The sequence below is a fragment of the Colias eurytheme genome, chromosome 6 (assembly GCF_061535395.1).
Source record: "Colias eurytheme isolate Ceu_HAF_F1 chromosome 6, ilColEury1 Martin Lab GWU primary, whole genome shotgun sequence".
Lineage (NCBI taxonomy): Eukaryota > Metazoa > Arthropoda > Insecta > Lepidoptera > Pieridae > Colias > Colias eurytheme.
This window is the reverse complement of record NC_142985.1, coordinates 11,063,075-11,084,975: the sequence shown is the minus strand read 5'-3', so window position 1 is coordinate 11,084,975 and position 21,901 is coordinate 11,063,075. Positions and strand designations below refer to the sequence as shown.

The window sequence follows — 21,901 nt, the reverse complement described above, 5'->3', positions numbered from 1 at the left end:
TCGTAGTTGTTTGACGGATATATTAAAAAGCATTCCCTTTACTTGAAAAACGAATTCATTCCAATAAAGACTAACATTTGACTTACTGGAATTTTCTTAAATCACACAATTACGGAAATACTTAACTAGTAAATCGTTTTACTGTATCTATTAACACTTTCAATGGATAATTATTTAAATTGTTACAATTTTATTAAAATGAATTCGTGTATGAATGGGTCATCTTATTCGTATCTTGCTTTTCCTTATTCTAAATGCCATATTCGAACAAACAAAAGTGGAAAATGTAGTCGTCTACATTAAAAAAAATGCAAAATGGACGCATTGCGGATAGTGCATTAGAGCGAAACGTTAGTGATTTATAAAGACAATTTTTTTATCCATTTCACGTACATCCAGAAAATACAAGCAATTCTATAAAATACAACAGGCTTAATCCTAAATACTGGAGCTGTAAAAGTTGTAAAAGCAGTATAAATACAAAAATAACGTTTTTACAGGTACAAAATTAATGTTGGTCCACAGAATGAAATAAATGCGCTATGGCAACACAGAATACTACTAACGCGTTCGAACAACGCGAATTCGACCCTATTTCGTAACAATAACATACGTTATCCAACAATACTAACCTTTCGATTGACCTTTGCAGTTAACATATTGAATTGTTACTCGCATCTTCAATTTACAGTAATTACTCTGATTGTACGGGCGCTGCGTTTTCACAACACATCCTTGAATGACTAGAATTTTACACAAGTGACAATTTTTGTACTAAACAATATGTTCAAATCTTTTAGAAATATATAGCAGATTTCAGTATTCAATCTACCTAGATTTTGTTCATGAACTTTTTAACAGTAAAAGAGCAGTTTCACCAAAATACAATTTCTAACAAATATGATTGTTGTTATGTTACTGTTGCAGACAATTTTAGTAGATGTACCTTGTTGAAACCGGGGGTTCTAATTATAAACAAAAAAAATACTATATGAATAACATTAAGTACTCACTAGAAGTTTAAATTTCCATTTGAATTATCAATTAAGATTCAATTTTCAATGTATGTTCTGCTTGTTTAAATACTACAACATCGTTCTAAAAAAAAAATATGTCAAATAATTTACTTAAATGCCTATTTTTAGGCTTGTACTAAGGATAAGGTACTTGTATCAATGAGAGCATTAAAAGACACATACATTAATTTGTAATTTCCTCAAAAATAAATATTAATGGTTAATCGAATTAGCAAAAGCATAAGAGTATTTTAGAAAAGATTCATTAGTTTTATCATTTATTATTTCACTTAATGTTCAGATTAAAACAAAGTTAGAGATTGTCTAATCTAAAAATGAACGCCCCTCCACTAAACTTAATTGTTTCAATGTGTGAGGACAAATAATTATTGAACCACTTTATATGTGTGCGCGCGGCGATTCTACTACAAACTTTGACTCTCTCGCGCACTGATTTGTCAACTAATTGGGCGATCAGTTCAGGTGCCTAGCATTGTATGGCGGGGAGAGCGCGCTATGTACGGAATGACACGTCCGTTCTGTCGTGCATCGCGTCATTTATGCACTAGTTGGTCAACTGGTGCTGTCGTTCGGGCATGGACTGGAATGGAGGACTGAACGACCAATGAGGCAGACCAATTTGTGTGTATTGCGTCTATACACGTACTTTGAATGTGAGCGTAAACACAGTGGAGGGGCGTTCATTTTTAGATTAGACAATCTCTACCCCATATGATTTCATTATTAAATTTAGAGAATGGCCACCTGTTCAGTTTATTTGTCAATGTATTTCAATAATATCATTAACGTTTATTTTCAACTTGATTTATAAAAGGACAGGTAGATTTCCAATTCCTAAAATGCTAAACATATCAGCAAATACTCACGATTGTAACAGGTTTCATAATATTCTTACATCGACTTATTATTTACATGTGACTAGGCAAGGTGTAGACTTAATGTAACGCTACAAGGCAGTAGTGAAAATTCAAAATATGCGTGCTTCTCATAAATGCTAATACATATTTGCAAAATATCAAAAAAGAGTTTGTCGAAACTTATAAAATATCGTGATTTAGAAATTTAGAATACAATTTTAGTCAAAATAAATAAACAACAAATAAACGTATTATAATTAATATTAACATTTTGTACTAACATATTTAAAAATTAATAATTTAAATGCAACACCAGGCAATTGACATATCATAAAAATTCAATTAAGTAAATTATGATTACGGTACTTAATTTGAAGTACTTACATAGTGAAAGTTTTGTAGTTTTAAGCGTTCTAACTTCTAACAGACTAACGGCAAGTTGTGAACGGCAGAGGCTACTTCAGCCGTTCACAACTTGCCGTTCGTCTGTTAGAACACTAATACAAAAAATAAACCGACTTGAAAAACACAAGCTGCACAACTGTACTTGACATCGATGCCCAACTAAACAATTTATTTTTTAAATTGGTGAACCAATTGGTTTAATAATATTTTCGCAACTGTGAACAGTTGCGAAAATATTATTAAACAATACAGAACAAATACATACAGATGAACATAAAACCCCTTCCTTTTTTTTTGTGAGTCGGTTAATAAATAAGCAGTATTTCAAAATAGTTAAATTGCTCCTTATCTTACTAACTACGTAGTTATATTGATTTCAATTAGTAGGTATAATACAACATTTTCACTAGGAGATTCAATAAATAAATTTAACTTAAATTGTATAAAACAATTAAATATCATTTAATATACATATTAGATCTCAAATAAAGTCGAATAGATCGGAAATAATTAGTCAATATCAAAGTAATTTTACAGACAAAAATAAAACAACGTAGCTCAATAAAAAGAAAGTAAGAGAGCAATTACAATTTATCTCCTGGAATGAAGATTAATAAATATAATAAATAATGTAAATAAATTACAACGATTATATAAATACTTTGATTAAATTAATAACAGGTACATTATATTTATATTAATTAAAAAATAAATAAATAAAAAGGCGGTTAAAAGTGGAATGTTAGCAGATAATATAAATATATTTATATTAAGTTAAAAAATTAAATTTTATTCACATAATATTGTGCGTGAGTTATTAATATTAAGCATTACTCGCTAAAAGGCGTCCATAAATACTTTAAAATTATAACATAACAATATTAGCGTTATTCATTTCAAAGTTCATAATAATTATTAATCATATTTTCAGACGTGGTTATTTGTTTTCTTTATTTTACTAGAAAAACTAATACAAAATAAAGTGTGCTTTTATTTCTGTGTGATTCTAGAAAAAAATAATTCGAGTCTTTGCAACGATGGGTACATACGTATTTACAAAAGAGCTGTAAACATTTGTAGTTACATCATATTTTCGTGTTACTCTGTACATATCCGCATATAGTATCTTCCTTTGTTAAATGTACAATAATCCCAAAGTTAAGTTCCTTTCATATAACTTTCACACTCTAGTTGCAATAAAATTGTGATTAAAAGCAGTGTTATCTATGTTACTCTTAACATACTTGTGAATCAAACTATTTACAGTATCATCCTCGATGATACTATAAATAGTTTCATCGAGGTCTTATCAAACAGATAGCTTTAAAGTTCTTACCAAAAATTGACGAATCAAAAATATGCTCACCTGTTTGACATGGACTTTTCCAAATAAAAAATATATTAGCTTTCGTGTGACAAAATGTTTATCTATAACCTACCTAGAAAAGGTGCATTATTAACCTTAGTTTATGCGAAGCAATTTTAGTTCTATATACAAAATGTATATAAATACAATCCGGGTACTTCCCTAAAACGTGTCGAAAAATTTGACACATCAGAATTGACACGACTATCGGCTGACTAAGGGGATTTCAACTAATTGGCGCTATTCACTCTTAGGCCAACTAATTATATAGGCTTATCAATATTTCTCAACATTTTTGTACTGCAATAATCATTTTTTTAAAGTAATTCTGAGATTCTTGCTTTATATTTATAGTACAATCTTACTTCAGATTGCTATACTTGGATGATTGAAAACTAACGTTTTACTAATACAATTTATACATATTATGCATAAAAAATATTGATAAGCTATAGGGCCCGTGAAAGGTAGAAACACTCGATTTTTACCCAATTGTTCATCATTAAGAAATATTTTTATTTATCATTTTGCCTTACAAATATCCTATATTATTATAGTTATACTAAAAACAAGAGATTCTTCTCCACCATATCAGAATGAATAGACCATTTTAAATAAGCCCGGCCGCACACTTCGTTTTCCTGATCAGGAATTCAGATTGGGAAACCTGAATGATCTGATAAATAAATATTTCACAAAGCTCACAATATTCTTAGTATTCTGTTTTTTTTTAGTTGAACCAAGTTGAATCAACATTTAAAAAATTGAAGCAGATGTTACAAGCGGTTCAAGATTTGTTAATTTGGACAAGTTGATTGTACAATGTATTGTGGACACCATGTCACCAGTATCAATTGTGGAGAACAAGTATTTTAAAGCTTTGATTGAAGGTTCACAGCAACTGACTAAGCCTCCAAAGGTTATGTTCCGTATTACAGCTAAGAATAAAATTAATAATGAGTACAATGAATTTAAGAAAAACCTTAAGCTGGAGTTGGATAATGTTGAATTTGTGTGTAGTACGGCTGATATTTGGTCTTCGTCTAAAAGAAGTTACTTGGGGGTTACAGTCACAGAAAGTGAGACTTTTGAAAGGAAAAGTGCTGCAATTGCTTGCAGAAGATTCAAAGGGGCTCACACATATGATAAGGTGGCTGAAATAATAGCTGATATACATTCAGACTATAATCTGAAACTATCAAAAATTGTTAAAACTGTTACAGGTAACGGCTCAAATATGGTGAAGGCTTTTGAGGTATTTGGAAAGTCTGATTCGGAGGCAGTTGAAAATGAACACGTTTCACATGCATTTGGAGATGTTGAAAAATCATCAATTGATGAAGGTAGTGAAGATGATGATTCTCTTTTAGTATTACAAGCTTTTCCAGATGCTTCATCAGACTTAGAAGGTGATTGCCTTCTGCCCGGACATGAAAGATGTGCTACGCACACTTTACACCTGATTGCTAGTACTGATTTCAAACAAGCAAGAACCAAAAATACATTTTATAAGAAACTACATGACACAGCGTTATCAAAGTGCCAAGCACTGTGGAACTTGTGTGCTAGATCCCCAAAGGCATGTGAGACATATTTAGAAATAACAGGGAAGTCACCAACTTCTCCATGCGCAACTCGATGGAACTCCTACTATAATTCAATACAAGATCTATTAGCCGTGCAGAACCATCTTAGTGAAGCCATGAAAATGTTAAAGTTATCACCGCTGAAAGAAAATGAAATTCACTTTTTAACTGACTGTTTTGAAGTGGACTGTTCAAAGCCAATAGCAGAAGCTATTCAAAGCCTGCAAGGGGAAAAAGACACTTACTACGGCTGTCTGTTACCGGAATTATACAGAATCCAACATGTTATCAAAAACCTCAGAATAGAAAATCTGAAATACTGCAGCCCTCTGCTAGATGTAATAGAAAAAAATGTAGATAGACGGTTTAAACGGTTTATGCAGCTGGAACCAGCAGCAAACGATGCTATATTAGCCTCAGTCTCTCATCCCATGTTCAAACTGAAGTGGGTACCAAAAGCAAAAAAGGAATCTGTAAAAGAACTTTTCTTGTCTGAAACAAGGAAGATCAATCGATCTGAAAAACAAAAATTGGAGACTTTAAATAACATTGAAGGTGATACAAAAAAAAAGTCAAAAGATGAATCTTATTATATGTTTCTAGAGGACTCGGATTCCTCTATTGCTAGTGGCGAAAATACAAGCAGCACCAGTGATTTGGAGACACTACAGTACCTCAACAAAAATAAAGATGCAAACTTTAAGAGCTTGAATGCTTATCCCACAATAAAAAAAATATTCCTAAAATATAACACCTGTTTGCCTAGCTCTGCCCCTGTGGAGCGACTCTTCTCCTTTGGGGGCATGATCATGAGGCCTCATCGAAGGAAGATGAGCGACAGTATGTTTGAGGAATTAGTTTTACTCAAATCTCAACTAAAATATAATGATTAAGTGATTAAGACTTAATGTTTGTTAATAGTTAAGTATACCTGACGAAAAAACGACTTACTGTTGAGTTTCTTTCGGCTTTCATCTCAACAGCGGTCTCCTCTTGGGAAAGCTGGTAGATTCAGACATGTAAAAGTGCCTTTGTGGCCTATTTGCAGAATGAAGTTCATTATTTCATTATTTCATCATTATGTTTTATCCATATTTTGTCTAAATTGTTTTCTCGAAAAAATAAACTTAAGTTCAATCAAATGTTTTTTCCTTACAAAAGTATTTTATCTTTAAAAAGTATTTTAAAGATATTTTGTATCTTGTATTTCAAATATCTTTTTAGAAAACTACTTTTATCTGTATCTGAAATACTTTTCTGTAAAGTATCTTACATCTTCTATTTCAGATACTTTGTATAGGGTATCTTATACATCACTGGAACCAACCCATCAGAATCAGCAAAATTTTCCGTGCTGAATAATAAGAATAGTGGGCGCGTTGTGAAATCTTTTGTATGTAAACATTGCATTTCCGTATCCGAATTTGAATTCCTGATCAGGGAATCGTACCTGAGCGGCTGCGCAAAAATAAATAATAACAGATAATCAAAAATCGAACGTCTTCACCTCCCACTCGTAAACTTAACAAGATAGCGCACAACACCACCGCGCAAAGCGAATGCGAATCAAAAAAGCTCGACTACTTTTTTCTTCAGGTACTCTTTGAGCGGCGCGTAATAGTGATGCCTGAGCGAGACAATTTCCGGTTTCCGTTTCAACGGCCTGAATAGCGGCCAATCGGTTTCGAAGATGAACAGCATTGCTAGAGCGAGAGAGAGCCATACGAACAAGAAGGATGGAACGAAAGCGCGCAGTAGGCTGAAAGGTCTGGGTGGGGGTTGGAGGGCGGGCGGCCGCCAGTCGTCCGCCGGCTGCGACGCGTGCGACACGTGCGTCACGTGGGTTGTCGCACCCGATTCGGTTGATGAATGTTCGAACGAGTCGCGCGTGTACTCGGCGCAAACTGTGGAAAAAAATATTATTATGCAACAAGTATGTGTATCGCAAGTATTGATCGTTATAATAATAGACTTTTTGGATACAAAGACAAAATATGTCGATTTACTATCACCCGATTGCTCGAAACTGTCCTTAAACAAGCATTGTCTCGATCAATTCCATACCACGAACTGCAACTATTATCCCTTACCGCTCTTGTCGTCGCGCCGCAGGTGGTCCGCGCACGCGAGCGCGATGTCGACTGCCGGCCCGCTGAGCAGGCAGCCCCCCTCGCACACGTCCCCCGCGCCCCCCGCACCCGCACCACCCTCCCCCGCGCCGCTCTCTTCTAGCGGCGCGCTGTGTGTAGACCGCGGTAGGCTGCTGTAACCTGTAACAAGAACATGTTAATTACATTGTAAATGTACATGTATTAAAGCCGATTTAATTGACGTAACATAAACAAACTAGACTCACATTTACGCGAAAAAATAAATTTCATTTTAAATATAAATAAAATACGAACCAAAATCTCCAGTCATGGGTGTGGAAGGCGTAGCTGGTACACTCGATGCTTTTCGTCTACCTCCAGTGCTCGATCCCTCGTCCTGTGGGCAATATAGGCAATTATAATAAGTTTAAGCTCTGCACTAAACAATATAAAATATTATTTTTAACATATAACAATTAATTATTGAGATGTTTTTATTTATTTTCGAGATGTACGATAGTGAAAGTGTTCATAGTTTTAAGCAGTAGTAGGAAAAAAATAAACTTTAAAAAATGAATGACTATGCATATCATATACAAAAATGATATTCCTAAATATGTTTACGCTATGTAACCGATGTTTTTCTAATTACCCTTTATTACACATACCTGCGAATCCCTAGGTGCCAGTAGTCCGTCCCTCTCTAATATCTCCCTCTCAGTCCGACCCACGTACTTAAATTTTGTACCCCAAGAGAACAACCCCCCACCCGAGTATACACACGCGTCTGATGATGATGGTAAACTGAAATAAAAATATAAAAAATGTTTTTTTTTACTAGATTAATAATATATTTTTAGGGTATTATTGATTTTGAATTTTAAAGATACTGGCAGGTTCAACAAACTTTGACTAGGTATATTATTATGTTTATATATTGCCTTTTTTCAAATGTGATTTAGACAAAATTTGAAAGAAAAAGGCAATAAAAAAATGAAGATTACACATTACCCGAAATAAACACATAATTTCTATTAGTCTCATTTATTTGTACTAAACTTACGTAAAAAACAACATTTGTTCTATCGCACAACACCACACATGTCGACACGCTGCTCCACTTGGACATTTAAATCCAACTGTGTGCTTTTTCTGAAATACAAAAATGTTGAACATTGTATAAAAGCTTAAAAGAATAAAAATCTATTTTAAATCACAGAAGTTTTCTTATAGAACAAAATTTTGTATTTATTAGCAAAAATTTGAAGTAAGTTAAGTAAGTAATTAATTGTTACAACAAAAAAAAATTAAACTTAAAAATTATATTGTATTTGTGAAGAAATTGTTATATTTACCTCAGGATAGTTAAGGTGCACAATGAACATGCGCCCTTCGAAGTTAATCTTATGCACCTCGGACCACTTGAAGTGGTGCGTCTTTCGACTGCCTTGGAATGTGAGTATACCGCAATGATTGATCCCCAAGTAGAGTTGATTGCCTCTGTGGTCCTAAAGTGACAATATTAAGGTATTTATATGACCTAATTTATAAATAATATTAACCTATTGTCACAGAATTAAATTTCTTCTTCTTGTATCTAATATCTTCTAGGCTCTATACCATACAAACAACATTCATTTTTGCACGCCTCATAAGCGAAGCGTTGAGGTGGGTACTACTGTCACTTCGCGCAAAACATCTGATTTTTCAAACTTAAAATGTCTTTATGTATCATACATTGCACTTGTAAGATAATACATACACACACATATTAAGAAAAAACACTATTTTTAACGTTCATGATATTTTTGATGTCATTTTTGTTATTTAAACTAGTTAAAAAACAGTTTAAAAAAGTTCTGTCTTGGACGTCCGTGTGTCTGTATGTGCGGATCCTTTTTCTTGTTAACACGATAGCGACCGAAATACTTTACTAATCGAGTCTTTTTTTTTCTCTTACGCTTGAGTATGCTCAGGAATAGAACCCTTTCATTTTTCAGGGTCTGATTCGATGTGGTTTAATTGTTATTAAATAAACAAAAATAATAATTAATAAATAATTATTAAAAAAAATTATGAGGCGTGCACTTATTGATTTTCCAAATTTTCTAATTTTTTTTAAAGATCTATATATTTTGTTTTGTCACCAATACTTTACAAGTTTGAATGAAATCGGCCCGTTTAAAGTGGGTCAAAATCGAGTTTACAGGAGTGTGTTACATACAAATATATTATACAAGTGACGCTAATATAAGCGTGTTTTAAATGCTGTATTCTTACTGGACGAAAAATATGATATGTGCTAAACTATGCCATTTGTATCACCATATTAGAATGATGAATCCATTAAACTTTGCATACAATAAAAAATTTCCAATTTCATAATTTCAGCATGATGTAATATTGATAAATAGGGTTGACATTATTAACTTTACATTTTATAGCTTTTCATGCAAAATACAATAGTGTTTAAATAGATAAAACAGCATTTATCAATATGAGTAAACAATTTCGTATACTATCTTCATTTTTAATTAATGTCAATAGGTCATCTGTATAATCTGCAAATGCAACAAATTTTGGAGTAAACAACTTTCTATTTGTAGAAAATATGTTACTTAACTGTACCATATAACATATTATTATAAAATCGTTAAATTTTCTATAAAAGTTACTAGAAAGTTGCAATATTACGTGTGGAACCTCCATTACTTTAATACTATCTGACAATATCATTAAAATTTGTTCAGCTAATTTCAGGTCCTCTGAAGGAACAGACACACAGTTGAATCTCTTAATAATGGGATATTACGATTACAAGCAATTGTATATGAATACAGGGTTACTTGTAAAACACCAGCAACCTCGCAGGACAAGAGAGCTAACATCATAAGTAACAACATTTGTTCTACACATCTCACCTTTACAGGATGTGGATCGACACCATATGTGTCGAGTTGGCATGCGATCTTGAGAAATGTCCTCTCTGCTTCCTGTGTGGACATGCCTTTAACGCCGCCTGTCCCTCCCGGCGTTCCCTCCACTGGCTCTCTATGCAATTCCTGAATATTTTTTTTATTTTATTATATAGAGTGGAAATATTCAATGTGCCCTGGAGGGATGGTACTTAAAATACTGGAGATGAAAAGCAATAGCTCTTTATTTTAAATTTATTTTCTGACTCTTTCAACTACATACTATGAAACTGTCAATAGTGGAAATGTTTCTGTCTGAAGCCAAATTGACGATCTAGAATAGCATTACTCTCTGCAAAGCAGGTGCATTCTAAATAGTAAAAGCATTTTAAATCTCTTGGAGAGGATCTAGAAAATGGCAACTCATGGTTAGCCAGGTTTATGTATCATCTGGATGTTTGAAAATTTTAAGAACTGTGGAAAATGCAATATAAAGGGTGGTCAGAAAAAGTATAGCCTAACTGTTCCTTTAAAATTTCTATAATGAAAATCAATAAGTACTTTAGTTTCTATGTCATATACAATATACATTAATGCAATACAACAATATCAAACACTTAGGGCGGCTGTATACTCTTCAAGCAGTAGAGACCGACGGCTTGACGCCGCGACCGCGCGGTGAATATAGACATTCATTCACTGCCATACACGGACCGCTCGAGCAGTCGCGACCGCTTCAAGCTGTCAACTGCGCGGTTTGTAGCAACAGCTCGAGCAGTCCACGACCGACGGCTCGAGCAGTCCGTGTACATCACTCAGTCGTTAACTGCTTGAGCTGCCCGGGCTTATAGATATATCTTTATTCCTCACCTGTATCCTAGCTTCAATAGCGTCAGTTTGTCTGAGCAGTAGTCGCATTTCAGTCACATAATTACCGACATGTATACTGGGATCGTAATCACCAAGTTCAACTGAAAAGATGTATTATATAAACATTAGAAATGATCAAAATCTGTATAGTTTCTATTACTGTAATGTGTATCTAGTACTGTATTTCATGTTTGTATTCAACAAAAGACTGAAGACTGTCCCTTGTGTGATTATAATAGAAAGTAGATTTAAATCAGACAAAGGATTTTTATATTTTAAATGGATATTTAAATAAGCTGTTATAGTGCAATGGACATTGATCACTAGACAGTAGGTAGGTGGATGACAAATTTTAATGATTTTTTTCATACTTTTCAAATAGTGCAGTCTATACTTAAATCAACAAAAAAATTGTTAAATATTTCATTATCAAGCATGAATCTTTGTTTTTTTTTTATTTAATCTATGTGTAATTGAGTATAACACAATTACAATAATAAAACTCACTTTGTATTATGAGCGCTCCAAGCATAGCAGCTTCATTTGATGTACAATAAAGTCTTCCATGAAGCAGATCTCGTTTAAGTTGTAAGTAAATTTGGAACCGTGTGACATCTTCTTTGAGTAGCAATGGATTTGGAGGGTAGAATTTAACACGAAAACTAAATAATATTGGCGATGCATCTAGAAAAATAACAAGATCATTCAAAATACTCAATTTAATTCCATAATAGCTTTCTATTTTTTATCTCAAATTGATAAGAATAAACACTAATTTAGACTGGACTATTCCTTATCATTGATATCACTAGCTAAATTAGATTATAGAACCCACCTTTAACTTGTTTCAGTATTAATTTAGCTAAGTGGAGCCAATGCTGTAAAAAGAAGACATCATAATTAGACAACATTAAGTTAACAATTAATCCATCAGGCCCCAGAATCACAGACACAATAGAAAATCTATTGTGTCGCAGCCGGATCTGGCCGTTCAGGGCTCAATGGGTTAATATGCATGTCTAACAAAAGCTGACTTACCCGTTGACCATTAGCGTCCACATATCGTAGCCCAAAATAATCAGTTTCAGTCAGATTTAGTTGCTGGCAGACATGTTCCAAGAGAAATTTGCCTTTATAGCTAGGCTAAAAAATTAAGTCACAGTTAAATACTATACTGTTTGCACGGAATTCTCTGTTAAAGTAGCTAAGAACCGTATTAAATCCATTGAAGTATTATTGTACACAAAAATAATTACGCAAATATCTAAAATAAGTAGGTAGTTAAAGTAAACTTACATGAAATTCACACTCTATTATTTCTGTATCTTCTAATAATCTCACAGTACATTTATAAACTATATTACTATCTCCCCGGCTTTTGAACATACTGATTTGGAACTATAAAGCTATGCAGTCAATATTTTTAAAAGGACATAATTAAATAACAACTAAAATAACCCTCATAAATTCACGAGCAAAGGCGAAACTATTAAACCTATAATTAAATATATTTCACTCGATATATTACTTGCTAGATTAATCATATATTTAATACATATTTATTTTCTTGGAATTAGATTTTCATTTTCCATTTTCTCATTTCACTTCAATAATTTATTTTTTTAATCTGTCAAAATTCAAATGTCAATATTGCACGTAGAGTGGTATTCTCACTCTACGATATTGCAGCAGTACAACATTCCACAGATATTTAAAATATTGAAGTTACGTACAGTCCATACAGATCACAGCAATTATTAAAATGAATAAACACTGTGAATATTCGTCATTTGGTAGAAATTTTCAATGGGAGGAAACTTGGAGGAAAAGTACTGAAAATACTGTACATAGCAAATTTTGCTGAAAGGAAACCTTTATTTTTATTTTTAAGAAATAGACCCTGATTTAATCATTTTCGAAAATTCTCTCGCTAAAACTGGGAATCGATCTAACTAAAAATTAATAAAAATTAAAACTTGTTAATTCAGTCTCCAAATCGACACATATAAGTAATGATTAAATAAATTTTTCATTTCCCTTGCCTCTAATATTTGCTCTTGGACATCGAACATATTTATTGTGGATTTCTTGTAAGTATCATCAACTTTATGTAATTTACATGTCTAGTACCTTTCTAGTACGTTACCACACGCTACTAATATTAACACTATTTAGCTACTAAATTTTTCAAAATGTGTTCAGAGTACATTTTTATGCTATTGCATAGCTTCTAATTTCTATCGCGGGCCTTGAGCGTGGCGACCGAATCCAGAAATCCCGTAGCGAAAAAACCTCACGCTCCCCACTCCGACGGGCACGGAGGTGTGGCTTGAAGGCATAGCATGCAATACTCAATAGCTTTACCGCGGCAGTCCCCGTCTCAGTCTTTTTTTAGGGTTCCGTAGCCAAAATGGCAAAAACGGAACCCTTATAGTTTCGTCATGTCCGTCTGTCCGTCTGTCCGTCTGTCCGTCTGTCACAGCCGATTTACTCGGAAACTATAAGTACTACAGTGATGAAATTTGATGGGAATATGTGTTGTATGAACCGCTACAAAAATATGACACTAAATAGTAAAAAAAAGAATTGGGGGTGGGGCCCCCCATACATGTAACTGAGGGATGAAATTTTTTTTTTCGATGTACATACCCGTGTGGGGTATCAATGGAAAGGTCTTTTAAAATGATATAAAGTTTTCTAAAAAACATTTTTCTTAAAGTGAACGGTTTTTGAGATATCAGCTCTCAAAGTCGTAAAAAGTATGTCCCCCCCCCTCTATTTTTATAACTACGGGGTATAAAATTCTAAAAAAAATAGAGGTGATGCATGCTAATTAACTCTTTCAACGATTTTTGGTTTGATCAAAGTATCTCTTATAGTTTTTGAGATAGGTTGATTTAACTGTAATTTATTATATTTGCTGCTACGGAACCCTTTGTGCGCGAGCCCGACTCGCACTTGGCCGGTTTTATTTTCTAAGATTACAGATCATAATTAGAAGTAAAACAATTAATAATAAAGGCAAAAAGAATTTCAAATTGCGGTCTTGCACCGAAGAATTTTTAGGACGTTCTTTCATAAAATATGTCGCTGCTTTAATTTGATAACGACACATCTCAAAACTGTACTTTTTTCAGGAGAGCGTTTTCAATAAAAAGAAAAATTGACTTTTTCATATCTTTTATTTTAATAATCAGAATCCTTTGAAAATTGCTTAAATCAACGTATAATATATCAAATTTTCCTGTAGTAATGAGCTACTTAGCTCTTTAAGTACAAAAACAAAACATAAACTCTAAAAAACAAAAAGCGTCAGACATACGTCAAACAGTTTTTGGTTTAATTATTATCAAAATTGGCATAAACTATAGTATGACCTTTAATTTGACAACATCTTTTCGTGAACAATGACACAATTCCTAATAGAACAAACGTGTGAGCTAAACAATTTTTATACAACGACTTATGTATTATTGATGCAAGTCTTTTGGAGTGGATTTTTTTTAAATAATGCCACATTTCCTATTACATTGCTATTCCAAAGAAAATGAAATACAAAACTAATGTATATTTATTATATAATGACATATTTTGTTTTGTATGGCTAACTTTCTATCAGTCTTCAACTTAAAAAAGATTACAAAAATACTGTAATAGGTACACACTACTCTCAAAATTGTAAATATTAGCTAGTATTAATATGACAGAAACAAAATTTCAAATGACAATCTCCTAACATAAATTGTGTATGACTAATGTCACTAGCCCGCATTAACAAAAAATAAACTTCTTTTCTAATAAAACAATCTTCTTATAAAAAAAACTTACAATACAAAAGAACTTACAAAAAATATTGGAAAACAAATAACATAGAAAACAATTTAAAGTAGAAAAAATAGTCTTACAAAGTTTCTAAGATTAAAACTATGTATGTATGTTATAGTAACTAATTATGAAAAAATACTTTTAGAGATTCTCAAAAAATGGGGCGTAAAATCTGGGTATAAGTTTTTTATTTAGCAAAGTAAGTAGGCCTTTCTTTTTCTTCTCACATATCGTCATTTTAGTTTTGTAAATTTTCTTTAATGAAATATTTCTATTACTAGTGCTACTGTTCCTTGTTTTTCCAATATTCTCAACTATCACTTTTTTGTAATTATCACTTTCGTAAGAAGTTTTATAATAATATGAGTAATTTTCTGTATCTTTAGCTTCTACTTTTAAAATTACAATATCTGATATTTTAACAATTTCCTTTTCTGTATTTTTAGTGTAATTTTTACCTATGGAAGTAGCTAAACTTTTTATATCAATAAAATCATCATAACTCAGTTCATGAACTTTATAAGGGGTACCTGTTTTCTTAGCATTCCTAATTATGTGAGTATACTGGTCTGGAGTATATATAGGTCCTGATTTTAAAGTTTTCTGTATTTGCCTTTCAATCACAGAATGAGCACTATCGCCCTCATTCTGCGTGTGGCCTTTTACTAAAAATTTATGTGTGATTGTGTTGATATACTCAAAATGATGAACTATATACATATAAAGTGCTATTATGTAGTGATTTTTTTGTTGGCCACAACAATTATCTGAGTAGAATACTAAATCTAGTTTAGAATCAAGATGGTCAGCAGTTTCTTTTAAATTTTTAATGTATTCCAGGACGCAAGTCCCGATCTCAACAGCCCCTCTTTTTGCTTCGCCTTCGTGCCAAACAAAACAAGTAACATCTTTATTTTTTAAATTGCACACGGTAAAATTATAGCAGTTTAACTTAGAGACATAGTAAAAGTTAGATACCTCGCCCTTCGGACAGCTCATTGCAGCTTGGAGATCATAAACACAAACGATGGTGTTATCTGCTGTGTGATTCTTATCATCGTCTTTTGACTGTCTCGATAAAGTCTTTTCTTTCAAATGTTTTTCATACTTTTCCTTAAGTCTATTTTTTTCTTCCTCAGTGGAATTAGCATATGCTGTGCAATCTTCACACTGGTCTTTTTTGGGTTGATAGAATGAAATATTATATTCATACGAAAATATATTATAATACATAATATAATTTGCGCTTGGTAGACCCTTTGATTGGCATTCAGCAACATAGTCTCGATGCAAATCTGCTACGGTTTTACCACCATCTATATATACGCGTTTAGAATCTGCCCTACAATAGTGGCTTTCAATTTTTGGAATGGAATCAAGGTGTCTCTTGACACCTTCTTTAATGGCCGGATCTATGGCATGATGGTTGTTGTGTTTGCCACGTTTGTCGAGCTCCATAGATCCAGATGGCTGACTTTTTTCAAAAACGGTTCGAATAGGGCGATCAGATATAGCCAAGGTGGCTTTAAAAAATTGTTTACATACTCTAATACGTTCGCCATCTACTGACAAATAAAAAGCATTATTATTCCCGCGGTTACTGTTATGAACTTTGTATGAATATCTAGGTTTAATAATTGAAGTATGTCGCAATATGAACTCTCTTTGCCTTTGCAGGTCACCAAGGCTCCAATAAGTATCAAAAATCTCTTTTCGCTGGGTTTCTGTTATTTTATTCGTACATTTTTGTTTGCACTTTTCTCCACAGGGAGGCTTCATTGATTTCTCCGGCACAATTTTACCAGATTTGGATGTGTATTCTCGTCCTCTATTTCTCAATATCTTTGCTTGTACGCATAACCATTTTTCTGGGTTTAGTTTACGTTTTCGGGTAAATTTTGTGGTATTTGATGGTGGTGGAAGGTCTGCAGAATTGTGAGGATCAGTAGTGTCTAATAAAGGTCTGACATTTACCGCCGAATTAAAGCTTGTTTCAAGAACCTGGTTAGAAAGCGCAATCTCAGATGAAAGACAGACTGACGTGTTTTTTTCTACCATTGGATCTGGTACGATAACGCCTGCTACGTCACGACTTTCTGGTTCGGAATCTGATGAACTGCTTGAAGAATTACTTGTATCCGAAGAAGAACTGCTGGAATCTGAGGAACTTGCACTAGATGACATTCTCGAGCTAGACCTTTGCTGAGAGCTCTTTAGAGTTGTAGTTGCTAAATAAGACTGATTCTGTCCAATATTGCTGTCAATTTCAATGGCAATTGAGGAGGTTTGGGCAGCTACACCAGGGATATTACAATCAGACTGCCTGTTTAAGTTACTATCCGCTGTTTGAAGAGTGGTTTCGGAAACATAGTCACTTTCGTTCTGTAACAGCTGCAAAGGCTTACGAATATCAAAAGTAAACTTCTTATTTGGTACCTTTTTGGTTTTAGAATATCTTTTTTGTCGTTGTGTTGTAAAATGTGGATTAGCGTTAGTTTCAGAATTAGTTGAATCGCTTATATTTTCGTAGTCGGGATCTTTAACACTATCATCTGAACAGAAATCCTGTTCTTCTATAGGAAATTCGTTAAATACCTTCTTGTTTTCAATCAACAAAGGTGCATTTCTTTCTTCGTAAGTTTCAGGATCATCAGATACCGAAATTGGCAATAATTCTTCTGAAGTGATATTATTTGTATTTTTCTCCATGTTCATGTTTTTAAACATCTGAAGAGTACGTCGATTATACACTGTGAAAGAATAAAAATAATTATTAGTTAAGATCGTCATACGTACCTAAGTAAAAGTATTATTTTCAATACATAACTTTTAGCCCCCACATTATGCTTAATGTCACATTATAACATATTTTATTGCAATTATCTTGTATAATGGCACATCTTCAAAAATAATTTAACATTATCACAAAAAAGAGACATATTTTGCAAAGAATAATCGTTAATATTATTACCTTAAAAACGAAACCGACATATTTCGCATTAGGTACTTAAATTATCAGAATTTTTTTATTAAACATAAGCTTATTTTGAAATATACTATCAAGTTTGTGTACTTACTTGTTTTGATACTGTCACTTCACCAAATACGACGTTCTTTAAGAGAAACAAAACACAATTATGACATAAAAAGTTTTTGTATATCGTCACAACACAAAAAACGACCTTATCTAAGAAAAAAATCTACAAAAAAGTACGAACTATTTCGTTTTATGCCTATATCGTAGAGAACACAGATTAAGTATTAGTTACTACGTAACAGATGCGACAGTGATGTTTTCCATAGTTTCAGTTGGCCAGTTGTGGCGCTGCTGTAGCCTTATCAATTTTGACAGTAATAAGTAGTGTTGCCTACCAGTTCGATATCTATATCTGACTATCGATACTTTAGTGAGGTGCCCATTGTATCGATAAAAATACTACGTACTAGCACAGATTAAGTACTAGATATTAAGTAAGCTCCAAGCGTTATTATTGCGAATAGGTATTAAAAATAAAACAGATTTCGTTTTCAATGTTTATTTATTTAATGCTCTTTTTCTTAATTTATTTGTTTTATATTTCATTAAAGCAATTCTATGGATTCCTGCCATTTTTTGCACATATCTCTCCTCTATTTAAAATTTTATTTATAATATTGCTCCAGTTATGGACATGAACCCTAGCAATATATGTTAAAAACATTTTTTTTAAACACATATTGTGTGTTTTCTGACACCCTAACCAGGAAAACTCCAAATCTTGAATTTTTTCTCTTATATTTGCCCCAATTTTGTTTTGGATACAGTTATCGTTTAAATAATTATGTATTATACAACTTGCTTCCCTGTACAACACTAGAAGTTTGGAACTTGGATAAACTAGATTACTATTTTTTAAAATAGTAATTTAGTTACAATACTTCATTATTTCCATAGGCAGCAGCCTGTTTAAGATTTTGTGTGGTTGTTTTACCCAAACTATCAGCAGTTATTTTGGTTATTTGCTTCATAAATTTTCTTTTCTTTGGGCAATTTTTTTTCATAAAATCTGAAAACAAAATTTATGTTACAATTTATTTTGATGATTCATTGTGGTGGTGTGGTTAATAATAATAATTTTATCACTGAAAGAGATGTGAAAAGCACTTGTAATGTACATTATATTACTAATAATAAATTACCTTTACGCTTTTGTATGATACTCTTATTTTCATGAGTAGTTTTTTCTTCTACTGTGGGTTCAGTTAATATATTTCCTGAAAATAAAAGTTATTTTAGTATTTGTAGTGAGCCCATCCATACAAAGACAATTCCACAGTTCCTATTCAAATGTTGTAAGCCCCAGATTTAAACAATGGCAGTTTAACTGTGAGATTGATAAGTCACATACAATAAACATATCTAAGTAACCACAAACTTAAAGATAGTGCAAGTGCACACTATACATATTGTGTGATCCTACATGTGTTAGTATATAATTTATGAACACCACATTTTTTAGCATCTGTCAACCTTAAAAAAAAACCTTTTTCTAAATCCCATGTCTCTTGCAATCTGCACTAATAAAATCAAAGTTAACCAGTAAATAAAACCAAATACTAACCTGCATCTTCACAAAGAGTATGAAATTCTATTTCTTTGCTTAAGGAACATGAAGTTTGGTCTGCCATATCTGTAAATCGGTAACAAAACAATTACTTTTAAATATAAAGTACCTACAAACATTACATACATATGAAACTTTGAATCTAATAACAGCTAATGGAATTCTCTTAAAACAGCTTTAAAGTAAAATCTGAGAACATGAATAAAAAACTTACTAAAATTTACAAACATGGATTTATCAACCTATAAACTATCATAAATCACATACCTGTAGGTCTTTTCGTAACAACTGGAATAGCTGGAATGCATGATGGATGTTCATGATAATCATCACCTAAAACCAAAGAACTTATATAAATCTATACTATATATTATTATACTAATATTATAAAGCTAAAGAGTTTGTTTGTTTGTTTGAACACGCTAATCTCAGGAACTACTGGTCCAATTTGAAAAATTCTTTCGGTGTTAGATAGCCCATTCATCGAGGAAGATATAGGCTATATATCACCATGCTAAGACCAAAAGGAGCGGAGCCACGCGGGTGAAACCGTGGAGCACAGCTCGTAACTTATAAAATCCTATCCTGATTACTATATTATAATTTATGTTAAATATAATACCATATTATAGGATAGCTTAAATAAAAATTTGAGTGCATAATACATACCTGCCCTTCCAATGACCAACATATTATCTGTAATATTTTCATTCTCATCTGATTCCATTTTGTGATAATTGTGATCACTCAGAGCATTTTGTACTGTAACAAGTAAATACATATGTAACATTTAAAAATATAATTCAAACACAAATAGAAGGAATGTAAAGTATGTCAAAGTATTTGTTTGGAGCCATGAAACCTGTCTTACCAAATATCAGCTATTTACATAATTTTTAATCATGTTATTTATAGCTCCAGGTAGAACTCACCAGTTTCACTGGAAGACAGGGGCACGCCGTGCGCGTATTTCGTCATCCGTAAATAGGCATGGGTATGAATGCCTAAGCCTCTTGCCTTCTTCATCGAACTGATATCTATCGAAGTGTTTCTCACAAACGCGTTTGTGTCGAAGTTGATCTTTCGACAATCCGATGAGGGAGGAATTAGTGGGCACCAGAAAGGACATCCACAGGTTCCTCAAATAATCATTCTGCGGAAAACAAAAAAGCCGATTCGTCGCATTGGTTGCGGTGCCACCACCGACACAGCACTTTAATAGTCCCATGGCAAATTTAGCACTTCTTTACAGTAGAACACTAGTCTATTATATTGTGAAAATCGAGAAAAAAATAATTAAATTATAGACACAATGGTCGTTTCATTCAAATAAATGTCAATTGTCATAACATGGCTTCTCAAAATGGCGCCGTAGCCGGAAACAAGTAGAAACAAAAAAAAAAGTACAGGAAGTAATGCAGCGCCACAACTAGCCATTTTGAAACTAGGCTGTCAGGGCCCTGGTAGAGAAAATGCGCGTGTCACCTTGCGAGAATTCAAAGCAACTGGCGTTGTGTCGATGTACCAACAAACAGGCGATCCATTTCGACCAATCAGATAACGTCATTCAGTCACGCCACGGAGCCAAATATTTACATAGGAATATGAGTTTTATTCACATGGTGTTAAAGATTAGTTTGAGTTGAATGGTAACATTATTAAAAAAATGACACATTTAGTTATGTGCCACTGTCAAATTAAAACAGCGATGTGTTCTTCTTACTTTGAAACTTTTCCTTAAAAAGAATCATCTAAGAAGAATATTGTGTTTGTTAAATTATTATTTAATGATTGCAAATGTCAACCAATGAAACTGTTTTCTTATCTACAATTCGTCTCTCTTTAAACAACGAATAATAAAACAATATCTTCAGCCCCCCTAGACAAGAGCTTTCTATTAGCGTAAAGTTCAATAGAATAGATTATGAATGTATGAGATTGACGTAATCAATCGTCGTACTCGTCGTAATCAAACGTCAATCTCATACATTCATAATTTATTCTATTGAACTTTACGCTAATAGAAAGCCACTTGTCTAGGGGGGCAGATGTTACTTTGATTCAAAAATTATTACTTTTTGTTCACTTTGTAGATGATGAACAAATTTTTTATTAATGTTGAGCTAGGTCTATGTGTGATATTTACGGATAATGTATTATAGAAAAACTATTGTAAGACTTATTTTTAACATTGTTTGGTTTGAAGAGTTTTTAATATTATTTAGTTAGTAAATTAATTTTTCCATAATCTTAAGTCGAAATAGGTTGTTCCTTAATTATTATAATGCTATATCGGCCTTGGGTGCCTAAAACCTTATTTGCTTACTATTAAAAAATAATAGTTTT

General features: G+C 32.7%; 2 protein-coding genes across 3 annotated transcripts; both read right to left on the bottom strand.

Annotated features, from left to right (window-relative positions):
* Window positions 1-5,441: 5,441 nt before the first annotated feature.
* On the bottom strand, window positions 5,442-12,718 carry Frmd5 (FERM domain containing). The gene is made up of 12 exons (XM_090103157.1): window positions 12,423-12,718; window positions 12,165-12,269; window positions 11,962-12,004; window positions 11,634-11,810; window positions 11,127-11,227; window positions 10,263-10,403; window positions 8,697-8,849; window positions 8,405-8,493; window positions 8,010-8,145; window positions 7,657-7,738; window positions 7,342-7,521; window positions 5,442-7,155 (listed from the first exon to the last, which is right to left on the bottom strand). The coding sequence occupies exons 1-12, from the start codon at window positions 12,510-12,512 to the stop codon at window positions 6,818-6,820; spliced, it is 1,635 nt and encodes a 544-aa protein (XP_089959283.1). The 5' UTR covers window positions 12,513-12,718; the 3' UTR covers window positions 5,442-6,817.
* A 6,130-nt stretch (window positions 12,719-18,848) lies between these two features.
* Window positions 18,849-21,020, bottom strand: LOC149908027 (uncharacterized). Of its 2 annotated transcripts, XM_090103155.1 has the most exons (6): window positions 20,488-21,020; window positions 20,225-20,317; window positions 19,823-19,888; window positions 19,553-19,621; window positions 19,131-19,205; window positions 18,849-18,997 (listed from the first exon to the last, which is right to left on the bottom strand). In XM_090103155.1, the coding sequence occupies exons 1-6, from the start codon at window positions 20,579-20,581 to the stop codon at window positions 18,861-18,863; spliced, it is 534 nt and encodes a 177-aa protein (XP_089959281.1). In that variant the 5' UTR covers window positions 20,582-21,020; the 3' UTR covers window positions 18,849-18,860. The 2 variants fall into 2 exon arrangements, with proteins under 2 accessions (XP_089959281.1, XP_089959282.1); XM_090103156.1 differs by lacking the exon at window positions 20,225-20,317.
* Window positions 21,021-21,901: the final 881 nt, after the last annotated feature.

Coding starts and splice junctions, on each gene's coding strand:
- Frmd5 (XM_090103157.1), bottom strand. CDS start 12,512: ATGTTCAAAAGCCGGGGAGATAGTAATATAGTTTATAAATGTACTGTG. Junction 7,522..7,656: donor ACCCATGACTGGAGATTTTG/GTTCGTATTTTA, acceptor TTCTTGTTACAG/GTTACAGCAGCCTACCGCGG. Junction 7,156..7,341: donor GCGGCGCGACGACAAGAGCG/GTAAGGGATAAT, acceptor TTTTTTCCACAG/TTTGCGCCGAGTACACGCGC.
- LOC149908027 (XM_090103155.1), bottom strand. CDS start 20,581: ATGAAGAAGGCAAGAGGCTTAGGCATTCATACCCATGCCTATTTACGG. Junction 19,206..19,552: donor TACTCTTTGTGAAGATGCAG/GTTAGTATTTGG, acceptor TTTTATTTTCAG/GAAATATATTAACTGAACCC. Junction 18,998..19,130: donor TATCATACAAAAGCGTAAAG/GTAATTTATTAT, acceptor TTTTGTTTTCAG/ATTTTATGAAAAAAAATTGC.